Source organism: Salvelinus sp. IW2-2015, linkage group LG31 (genome assembly GCF_002910315.2).
Source record: "Salvelinus sp. IW2-2015 linkage group LG31, ASM291031v2, whole genome shotgun sequence".
NCBI lineage: Eukaryota > Metazoa > Chordata > Actinopteri > Salmoniformes > Salmonidae > Salvelinus > Salvelinus sp. IW2-2015.
The window spans coordinates 20,262,484-20,273,986 of NC_036870.1; the positions used below are offsets into that span (position 1 = coordinate 20,262,484).

Sequence of the window (11,503 nt, forward strand, 5' to 3'; positions counted from 1 at the left end):
TATAGTTCATTGTATCTTTATTATTGTAATAATCGTCACTGATAAAGTTGAGACAGACAGGACAAGCAGAAACAGGTGGTTGGATATTAAAATGCTCAGATCTGATTGTGGCATTACACTTTGGCTTTAAAACAAACAGAAGGCACTTAAACAGAAGAGGATCAAGTTGTCTCTTAGGCACAGATCTAGGATCAGGTACCTTTCATCCAATCCTATGGTTATGATGGGAAGGAAACAGAAACCTGACCTTAGATCAGTGTCTAAGGTTAACTTTATCCTCCTCGCACATAAACATGAAAAGCAAAGGCACTTATGGAGGGGCGGGACTAGGGCAAGAGAGGGATCCCTGATTGGTCAGATAATGTTTTGACTGATAGGGGGCAGCATGGTTTTAGTATTCAGCTAGGGCTGACTCAGAACATTACAGATATTTTAGATACGGTTCAGAACCCCTCCCCCCATCTGTGAATGAGACCCTCTGTCGCCCAGGTAACCATTCCCATGCCAACCACAGAGAGAGAAAGACAGGTAAAAAAAGAAAAACGAGAAAACAGCAATAAAAACCTTTCTTTGTGCTCTTGGTATTATTTAACACATCTTATAATTAAAGTAAAATATTAATACAGTTCATCAATTATACCATAATTGTACTATCTGTGTATGCATGTAAGGATCAATATCTGTACGGTATACTGTATGTTTGTTGATATCTGTGTGTAGCCTATGAGGATATAATTATCATTACCTTTGGCCCTGTGCCCCTTATATTAATAATTGGCTTTTTGATATTTGGACTGTTCTCATAATTAAATCATTGGCTTCTCAGTTCAGTTATACATAAAACATACAGGGAATGTGATTGGCATAGACAGGAGTGGGGAACACTGAGGAAGAGTGTAGTAGTGATACACAGACACACACTTATCTTTGGACCTCTATTCCTTAGATCATAGGTTATAAAGAAGTAATGGGATAAGGATATGATGTATTCTCTCTGAGTAGGACCGAGGAAGACCATGAGGGTGGCGGTGATGAAGGTCTCACTCGGACCAATCGTCATCTCCCAACTCTGAGGAGTCGTCCTCGCTGTCGCTGCACTCCACAGCAATACGGCGAGACAAGATGGCCGCCACATCGTTGCCGTAGTTATCCTTTTTCTCCTGCTCTTTCTGTTCCTCCACCTTACGTAGGTTAAAACCTGCCAGAGAGAAAGGGAGAGATGGGGGATTAGGGTGTGTGTGTGTTTATGTGTGTTCGTATCGGTCTGTCTGTGTGTATGTGTGTCGTACCTTGCCGGATAGCCGACAGGAGGTCACTGTGAGCGTCAGCGGGGGCTTCTGGCTGAGCTTGGGTGGATTTAAGAGGAGGGGGAGCCCCAATGGAGAAGGAGGGGGGAGGAGGGCCAGAAGTAGGGGGAGGAGGGCCTGGGGGAGGCGGGGGAGGAGGAGGAGGAGGTGCGCCACCACCCTGGGGGAGAGAGGGGGGAGGAGGCGGAGAGATGGAGGCCTGATAGGAAGGAGGAGGTGGGGCAGGGGGGGAGGGATAGGCGGAGGAAGTGGGGGGAGTGGGAGTGGAAAAGTCAAATCCAGAGGGGGGAGGGGGAGGGATTCCGAAGCCAGGGGAGGGGGGAGGAGGAGGTGGGGCAGGAGGAGGGGCCAGGTTGGGCCGTGTGCCAATGGGAGCAGTAGAGGGCATGGGAGGGGCTGGAGGGGGGTGTGTGGGGCTAAGAACGCTGGTGCGCTTTTGGGTTGATGCTCCATATTGTCCGTCATGATACCTGCCAATGAGAGAGCAGGGGAAGGATTAAGGTCAGCACACGGATTCTCCAAACACAACTTTCTCCAAACGATTTTGTCCACTTGAGATGAAGTGTGTTGACTGGAGTAAACACTAATGCCAAAAATGCTAAATTAGCATAAAATGTGTAAAAACTACAGTACATGCACAATTTAAATGTGCATACACTACACCACTCCATCCCTGCTACTTACGCCATGTCTGGGGGTGGAGGGGGCAGGAAGTCGTCCGGGGCGGGGGGAGGGAGGGGGGAGCCAGGATCGAAGGCGTACGACCCTGTACTTTGGTCCAAACCATCAGGGGAGTAACAGCCTTCTCCTGAACCAATACTGCCATTCAGACCCTCAAGAGATTCTCTACACACAAGATGCACAAAAAAAGAGTGAATATTTTCATCAATAACAACACAATTAAACAGTTTAAAATCATTCTATAGGACATCACTCTCCCCCACACACTCACAATCTCCCTCCCTCATATTCTCTTTCTCCTCACTCCACTTCATACATTCTCGCCCCATCCTCTTTATCCTCATTTCTCGCCCTGTTCTCATTCTCTCTCATCTCTCACCCCATGTCATTCTTGGGCACCACAAACTCCTCTCCCATCTTTAGCCGTTCCCACTCATCCTTCCTGGTTTTGATCTTCCTGGGATTCAGAGTCCGCATATTCTGATTGTCCTTCTTCTCCTTCTACTCAGACAGAGAGACAAAGAGAGGGGGGTGACAAAGAGAGAGGGAAGGAGGGAGAGAGTGAGAGGAGCGAGAGCGAAAGAGAGAGAGAAAGACAGAGGGAAAGAGAAGAGAAACAGGAAAGGGCATTTAACAGAGCTATAAGTGCACTTCCTTGTTTTGTTTAAGCAGAAGATGGGATGCATTTCCCAACAGGCCGAAAACAAACTCCACTGTCTCATTGAAGGACGTGTCTCAATTGTCTCAAGGCTTAAAAATCCTTCTTTAACCGGTCTCCTCCCCTTCATCTACACTGATTGAAGTGGATTCAACAGGTGACATCAATATGGGATCATAGCTTTCACCTGGATTCACCTAGTCAGTCTTTGTCATGGAAAGAGCATGTTTGTACACTCAGTGTAGGTAGGGGTAAAGTTACTAGGCAACAGAATAGATAAACAATAGCAGCGGGGTATGTGATGAGTCAAAAGAGTTAGTCAATGTAGATAGCCTGGGTAGCTATTTGGTTAAATATTTATCAGTCTTATGGCTTGGGGGTAGAAGCTGTTCAGGGTTCTGTTGGTTCCAGACTTGGTGCATCCTTACTGCTTACCGTGCGGTAGCAGAGAAACAGTCTATGACTTGGGTGCCTGGAGTCTTTGACAATTTTTAGGGCCTTCCTTTCACACTGCCTGATATAGAGGTCCTGGATGGCAGGGAGCTCGGCCCCAGTGATGTACTGGGCCGTGTGCACTACCCTCTGTAGCGCCTTGCTGTCAGATGCCAAGCAGTTGCCAAACTAAGCTGTGATGCAGCCAGTCAAGAAGCACTCAATGGCGCAGCTCTCAATGGAGCATAGTTTTTGAGGATCTGAGGGCTCATGCCAAACCTTTACCATTGTCGTGTCTTCTTCACGACTGCGTTGGTGTGTGTGGACCATGTTAATTCCTTAGTGATGTGGACACGGAGGAACTTGGAGCTCTCGACCCGCTCCACTGATGTGGATGGGGGCCTGCTCAGTCCTCAGTTTTGCTGTAGTCCACGATCAGCTCCTTTGTCTTGCTGACGTTGACGGAGAGGTTGTTGTCCTTGCACCACACTGCAAGATCACTGACCTCCTCTCTATAGGTGGTCTCATTGTCGGTGATCAGGCCTACCAGTCGTGTCGTCAGCAAATTTAATTGTGTTGGAGTCGTGCGTGGCAGCGCAGTCGAGGTGAACAGGGAGTACAGGAGGGGACTAAAGGCGCCCGCATGCTTCTCAGCCAAAACAGTTCTGAAGAGATTAACAACATTTTGTTTTGGTCTTCGGCTAGGTTTTCTTTCGGCTGTTCGGGCACACCAAAACAATTCTTGAGGCAAGCCAAAGTCGGTAGCCAAAGTCTACGCCCCTTTGTCGATGATTGGTCAACAGTAGGGATTCTTCAATATAGTCTTTGTTGTCATTCAACGAGAGATGACTCGTATTCATGCACATTTTTTCATTGACAAACACTGCACCAAACATCTTACTTAGATGTAAAATTCCACGACTAAGATCTCCTTGGCAAAAACTGTCAAAATGAATGATACATTTCTTAAAATTGACAGATTAATTTGGACTATTTTGTGTGTACTGGCTACAGTGTCTCAAAATGGACAAACAGTACTATTGCTGTTTTTTTCCTTGTTTTTCAAACAAAGGTCTTTTATGGGAGTATGAAGCGTCCAGATTAGTGTCCCGCTCCTTTAAAGCTGCAGCTCTAGCTCAGTACAGATGTTGCCTGTAATCCATGGCTTCTTGTTGGGATATGTACGTACGGTCACTGTGGGGACAACATTGTTGATGCACTTATTAATGAAGCTGGTGATTGATGTGATAAACTCAATGTCATCAGATGAATCACAGAACATATTCCAGTCTGTGCTAGCGAAACAGTCCTGTAGCTTAGCTTCCGCTGCATTGGACCATTTCCATATTGAGCGCTTCACTGGTACTTCCTGTTTGAGTTTTTGCTTGTAAGCAGGAATCAGGAGGATAGAGTTATGGTCAGCTTTTCCAAAGGGAGGGTGAGAGAGAGCTTTGTACGGGTTTCTGTGTGTGGAGTAAAGGTGTTCTAGAGTTTTGTTGCCTCTAGTTGCACAGGTGACATGCTGGTAAAAATTCGGTTAAACGGATTTCAGTTTCCCTGCATTAAAATCACCGGCAACGAGAAGCGCTGACTATGGTTGTGCATTTTCTTGTTTGCTTATGGCCCTGTACAGCTTGATGAGTATGGTCTTAGTGACAGCATCAGTTTGTGATGGTAAATAGACAGCTACAAAAAATATAGATGAAAACTCTCTTGGTAAATAGTATGGTCTGCAGTTTATCATGAGGTATTCTAACACAGGCGATAAAAACTCAAGACTACTTTAACATTAAAGATTGCGAACCAGATGTTGTTAATAAAGAGACACACCGGTCCCCTCTTCGTCTTAACCGAGGCAACCGTCTGGTCTAGACAATGGATTGAAAAAACAGCGTCCTTGTTCAGCCACGACTCCGAGAAACATAGAATATTACAGTTCCTCAGGTCCTGTTGATAGGATATTCTCCAACGGAGCTCGTCCAGTTTTTTAATCTTGTGACTGTACGTTCGCCAATAGAAGGGAGGGTAAAGGCGGTTTATTTGCTCGCCATCGTAGTCTCGTCAACGTAGTCTCTTCTACCTCTCTTGCACCGTCGCTTCCTCTTTCGAGTCCCGGGGATTAAGGCCTGGTCAGGAGTGAGCAGAACGACCAGAGCTGCCGATTCGGTAAAGTAGAAATTGTCATCCAAATCAAGGTTAGTGATCCCCATTCTGATGAAATGATGGAGTAGACATGATGTACAAACATTTTTTTTTCTTCTTTTTTTTTTTTTTAAATATCAGAATTGGTCAGGAGCCCGTAAAACGGCTGCTATCCTGTGCAGCGCCATTTTACTTTGTGAGTGTTACCCGTTACCCTGTGAGTGTTACCCGTTACCCTGTGTTTACCCTGTGTTTGCGTCTCTCCTTCATGATGTCCTTTGTGTCCTGCAGCATCTTCTCCTTCCACAGATCAAAGAAGTAGGAGGGATCCGTGTAGAACTTCAGAGCATCCTTACCATCATCCCTAGACATGACAACAACAAAAATGAACAATATCAATGTGTGTGTGTGTGTGTGTGTGTGTGTGTGTGTGTGTGTGTGTGTGTGTGTGTGTGTGTGTGTGTGTGTGTGTGTGTGTGCGCGCGTGTTTGCGCGCGTGTGTGTGTGTGTTTGCGTGCGTGCGTGCGTGTACCTGTACTGGCTGAGGTTGTTGAGTGGTGGAGGTGGGTTGCAGGTCAGATAGGTCTCCTGTACAGGCAGCGGTAGAGAGGGTCTACAGAACAACTGCTGGTCCTGAGTCAGATTACTATGAAACGCTTTCTTCTGGGTGATGGCCTGCAGAGAGACTGAGAGAGAGATGGAGGGTGGAGAGAGAGAGGTGGAGAGAGAGCGATATGGTGAGAGAGAGACAGAGATATGGAGAGAGAGAGATAGAGAGAGAGCGATGTGGAGAGAGAGAGATGGAGGATGGAGAGAGGGAGAGAGCGAGAGAGAGACACAGTTAGGGTTAGTATTCTGTTTGTTTGGGACAAAGGKATACAGCTGTCTCTTATACACATCTAGATGTGTATAAGAGACAGGGTATACAGTATGTGCCAGTATGTGTTGCATTACATTATACTTAAAGTCCACTGAATTCTCACTTTGAATACTATCTACATGGCACTGTTTGCTTGTAACATACAGTGGTTTTCCCGGACACAGGTTGAGCCTAGTTATGAACTAAAGATCATGTTCAATAAAGATTCTCCATTTAAATTGCTTTTAAATCTAATAGGCTTAATCAGCATGCGGGAAATCACCCCATGGTATATGTCAGTCTCTTACCCTCCTCCTCTTTAGGGTCGAGCTGGGTGACTTTGACTTGTAGACGGTCCACTCTCTCTCCCAGTGTGTTCACCCGGACAGCAAACACCCCCGCCTGCACAAACAGCTCTCCAAACACATCCTCTGCATACTTACCTACACACACAAACAAATGTATATTATGGCCTAAATACACTAAGTGTACAAAACATTATGAACACCTGCCCTTTCCATGACAGATTGACCAGGTGAATCCAGGTGAAAGCTATGATCCCTTATTGATGTTAAATCCACTTCAATCAGTGTAGATGAAGGGGAGGAGACAGGTTAAAGAAGGGTTTTTAAGCCTTGAGACAATTGAGACATGGATTGTGTTGGTGTGCCATTCAGAGGGTGAATGGGCAAGACAAAATATTAAAGTGCCTTTGAATGGGGTATTGTAGCAGGTGAGGCTGTTCTGAGGGCAGAAGGGGGGAGCTGCAACTCAATATTATGAAGGTGTTCATATTTTGTACACTCAGTGTACAATGATTACATATCACAAGATACATACTTGCAATTTACACACACAATCTCATATTACAATACACTGCACTGTTCTGCATGTAGCACTTCCCTAGGTATAAACTCACCCAACACATAGAGTGAGTAACTTACTGAGGCTGCCTAGCTGGCGTATGATGTTGGCGAGGCTAATGTTGGTGACACACTCCAGCTCGCTGCGGATGGTGTTGGGGATCGTCTGGCGGCACACATGGCGAGGCTCGATGTTCCTCGTCACCAATGGCATTCTGGGACGGGAGGGGTAGCGGGGGGCTTCCCTGGAGGGGGGGCAGCATGTGAGAAAGGTCCATCACTCTATGACACGTGCTACTGTAATTGTACTTGGTTATATTATGTAAGAACAATGGTGGAACACTAATAAAAATTCTATTATTTTATAACAAATGCGCTTTCTTCCGCGTTGGATCACGGTCGCTGTCTGTGGTTCTGAAACATCAGTGCGCTGTTGAATTGCCTGGAGCCTTTTCCTAGACCATGTTGCTATGTGCATAACAGCACAGTTAACCAGCATATTGGTGTTGAGAACAATGTGGAGGAGGCAGCAGAGGAGTGAGGAGATGAGAAAACAGCCCTTGCCTTAATTGTCTAAAAGTGAAGAGAGAGGAAACCCAACTTAAAATTAGGTCTAAAATCAATAACCTAACTTAAATGTGCCTGACTTTATAAATCATCCATATATATCTACAGAAATAAGACAGATCCTGCTTCTGTTACCTGTTTGAGTGTTTGCTTAATAGCCTGATTCCGTGAGCTCCAAGCCTCATGCAACCACAACATGTCGGAAAAAGCAATTTCACAAATTCATTTTTAATCTTTGTTATGCTGTAATAAATGCTTTACATTTGTTTTGTTACTACAGCCTCTCTGGTATAACTTATACATGATTTAGTGTTGTTTACAATGTTCCAAATGGTCAGAAAAATAATAATATTGTAATCTAACAGCACCTGTTTGTCACAAATAATATGCATGCGGCTCTCGCTCCAGTCCTATACCCTCCTTTTTCTTGATTTTCTCCTTCTTGTTATTGTTATTATTATGATCATCATTATAATAATAAGTAATGCCATTATCATTAGTAGGCTTAGTATAGCAGCCAAGTATAACCACCATCGAGCTGTAGGCCTAAAAGCACATCTTGTTACCGTAACTTATTTAGGCCTATATGTCAATATATAGGCTACTGTACCAATCAATCATTCATGTCATCACACAGCATGAGTCATTCATGATTTGTTTTAAAATGAAATAACAAAAGAAGTCTTGAATAATTAGCCTAAACAATAAATAAACCTTTAATGTTGGCCATTGCATTCCCGAATGCATGCACTGTTTTTAGTCTTTGCTCGAATAAAGGCTTTACAAAAAAAGGTACGCTTATAATTTATCATCTTGTGTTGTTTACACTGTTCCAAATGGTCAGAAAAAACCATATATTGTGATCTAACAGCCCCTGTTTGGCACACATAATATGCAGGGCTATGCAGCGCTTTGTACTTGCCTTCCTTATTTTTCTTGATCTCCAGTAGTTCCACAAGTACGTCTAATTTCTTACACACATCTGACTTCCCCTTTCCCGCCTGAGAAACCAGTACACCTTCCCCGTGTCAAGTTTTTTCCCCCACGTCCTCCTCATCCATTTTTCTGTCACATATGTTACGGTGTTAGAGTTTGTTATAACCAATTTATTCATGTGATTAGCATACGCTATACCAACGTATTGGTCACGTGCATGCGGCGCATACATGTGTCATGTAAAGAGAGCAAGGGTTGAGAGAATATGGAAAAAAATTCCTAAACAAATGGAGGATTTCGGTGACTTTTCAGCCACAAATGGCTTCAGCAACACGGACTGCGCAATATACACTGTTGATGTTCTGTGGTGGTCGCTACAGCAGGGAGTAGAGAGAGACAAGGAGTGCTAGTCACACAGGCAGTCGCTGTCTTTTTCTAACACAGCGCAGCAAGTCTGAGCTGAACACAAACAAATCAATTTCGGTTAATTGACTCCCTCCTGAGTCATTTTGTCTTAATTATTTTAAACAAATATTTAAGATTTAAGATTCTTCAAAGTAGCCACCCTTTGCCTTGATGACAGCGTTGCACACTCTTGGCATTCTCTCAACCAGCTTCATGAGGAAGTCACCTGGAATACATTTCAATTAACAGGTGTGCCTTGTTAAAAGTTCATTTGTGGAATTTCTTTCCTAATGCGTATGAGCCAATCAGTTGTGTTGTGACAAGGTAGGGGTGGTATACAGAAGATAGCCCTATTTGGTAAAAGACCAAGTCCATATTATGGCAAGAACAGCTCAAATAAGCAAAGAGAAACGACAGTCCATCATTAGGTCAGTCAATCCGGAAAATGTCAAGAACTTGTCAAGTGCAGTCGAAAAAACCATCAAGCGCTATGACGAAACTGGCTCTCATGAGGACCGCCACAGGAAAGGAAGACCCAGAGTTACCTCTGCTGCAGAGGATAAGTTCATTACAGTTACCAGCCTCAGATTGCAGCCCAAATAAATGCAGACACATCTCAAAATCAACTGTTCAGAGGAGACTGCGAGAATCAGGCCTTCATGGTCAAATTACTTGGGCCGATAAACACGAACAATGGACATTAGACCAGTGGAAATCTGTCCTTTGGTCTGATGAGTCGAAATTTGAGATTTCTGTTTCCACAACCTCTGTGTCTTTGTGAGACGCAGAGTAGGTGAACGGATAATCTCCACATGTGTGGATCCCACCGTGAAGCATGGAGGAGGTGTGATAGTGTGGGGGTGCTTTGCTGGTGGCACTGTTGGTGATTTATTTATTGAAAGCACACTTAAACAGCATGGCTACTACATCATTCTGCAGCAATACGCCATCCCATCTGATTTGCGCTTAGTGGGACAATCATTTGTTTTTCAACAGGACAATGACCCAACACACCTCCAGGCTGTGTAAGGGCTATTTGACCAAGAAAGAGAGTGATGGAGTGCTGCATCAGATGACCTGGCCTCCACAATCACCCGACCTCAACCAAATTGAGATGGTTTGGGATGAGTTGGACCGCAGAGTGAAGGAAAAGCAGCCACAAGTGCTCAGCATATGTGGGAACTCCTTCAAGACTGTTGGAAAAGCATTCCAGATGAAGCTGGTTGAGAGAATGTCAAGAGTGTGCAAAGCTGTCATCGAGGCAAAGGGTGACTACTTTGAAGATTCTAAAATATGAACTGTATTTTGATTTGTTTAACAATTTTTTGGTTACTACATGATTCCATATGTGTTCATTCATAGTTTTGATGTTTTCACTATTATTCTACAATGTAGAAAATATAAAAAATAAAGAAAAACCCTTGAATGAGTAGGTGTACAAACTTTAGACTGGTACTACGTGTCCCAGACTACCTGTCCGTGCTACCTGTCCCAGACCTGCTGTTTTCAACTCTCTAGAGACAGCAGGAGCGGTAGAGATACTCTTAATGATCAGCTATGAAAAGCCGACTGACATTTACTCCTGAGGTGCTGACTTGCTGCACCCTCAACTACTGTGATTATTATTATTTGACCATGCTGGTCATTTATGAACATTTGAACATCTTGGCCATGTTATAATCTCCACCCGGCACAGCCAGAAGAGGACTGGCCACCCCTCATAGCCTGGTTCCTCTCTAGGTTTCTTCCTAGGTTTTGGCCTTTCTAGGGAGTTTTTCCTAGCCACCGTGCTTCTACAGCTGCATTGCTTGCTGTTTGGGGTTTTAGGCTGGGTTTCTGTACAGCACTTTGAGATATCAGCTGATGTAAGAAGGGCTATATAAATAAATTTGATTTGATACTGGAGTTTGTTAAGAGCCCCGACGTGGTACTGTTTTGGAAACATAGTTTTTTTTTTTATATACAAACTAGATGGTAACTTTACAAGTAAAGTTGGTGGGGCTAGCTAAAGCTCTTTAAACGTTTGTGGTAGTGAAAGAAGTGTAAAAATGTCATTTTTTATTCCCAACGAAAGTCAGTAGATTTGGTCAGAAGTTGTGGTAGTAGTGGTCAGTAGTTATGTGGTTCAGTAGTTGTGTCAAAAAGCTGTTTGGATATGAAGTTAGTAGTTAAATGTGTGGTCAGAAGTTGTGTTGTTGGTATGTAATTGTGTGGTTGAGTCAGGTTGTGTTGTATGGACACTACATGTGGTCAGAATTGTTGATTGCGGTCAGAAGTTATATGGTTGAGGTCACTAGATGCTCTCTCAATATGTCAAATCGCTTGATACTTTGTTTAGGTTAGTTATCATTGTTTTTAGTTTACAATGGAGCCCCTAGTTCCACTCATTACATACCTCTGATACCTCTATTGTCCCACCTCCCAGTCATCGCGGGACCTCACCCATTATAACCACTTATCCAGCAGATACAACCTCTCTTCATCATCATCAGTCTTGGGCTTACCTCCGCTGTACCTGCACCCCACCATACCCTGTCTGCACATTATTTACATTTTAGTAATTTAGCAGACGCTCTATCCAGAGCGACTTACCAGTAGAGTGCATACATTCTCTTTTATTACATTTCTTTTTTTTCTTATTTATTTTAAATAC

At 44.0% G+C, this 11,503-nt stretch overlaps 1 protein-coding gene across 3 annotated transcripts in view; it reads right to left on the bottom strand.

Moving 5' to 3' along the window:
- Positions 1–11,503, bottom strand: part of wasf2 (WASP family member 2) — a 27,991-nt gene continuing 16,488 nt past the window's right edge. For all 3 annotated transcript variants that reach the window (XM_023976602.3, XM_023976603.3, XM_023976604.2), the window contains 8 exons: positions 7,024–7,187; positions 6,388–6,522; positions 5,753–5,906; positions 5,467–5,584; positions 2,368–2,489; positions 1,992–2,153; positions 1,290–1,777; positions 1–1,198 (listed from right to left, as the gene is read on the bottom strand). In XM_023976602.3, coding sequence (XP_023832370.1) covers positions 1,041–1,198; positions 1,290–1,777; positions 1,992–2,153; positions 2,368–2,489; positions 5,467–5,584; positions 5,753–5,906; positions 6,388–6,522; positions 7,024–7,156 — 1,470 coding nt within the window. In that variant the 5' untranslated portion in view covers positions 7,157–7,187 and the 3' untranslated portion in view covers positions 1–1,040. The remainder of the gene's footprint in view (positions 1,199–1,289; positions 1,778–1,991; positions 2,154–2,367; positions 2,490–5,466; positions 5,585–5,752; positions 5,907–6,387; positions 6,523–7,023; positions 7,188–11,503) is intronic.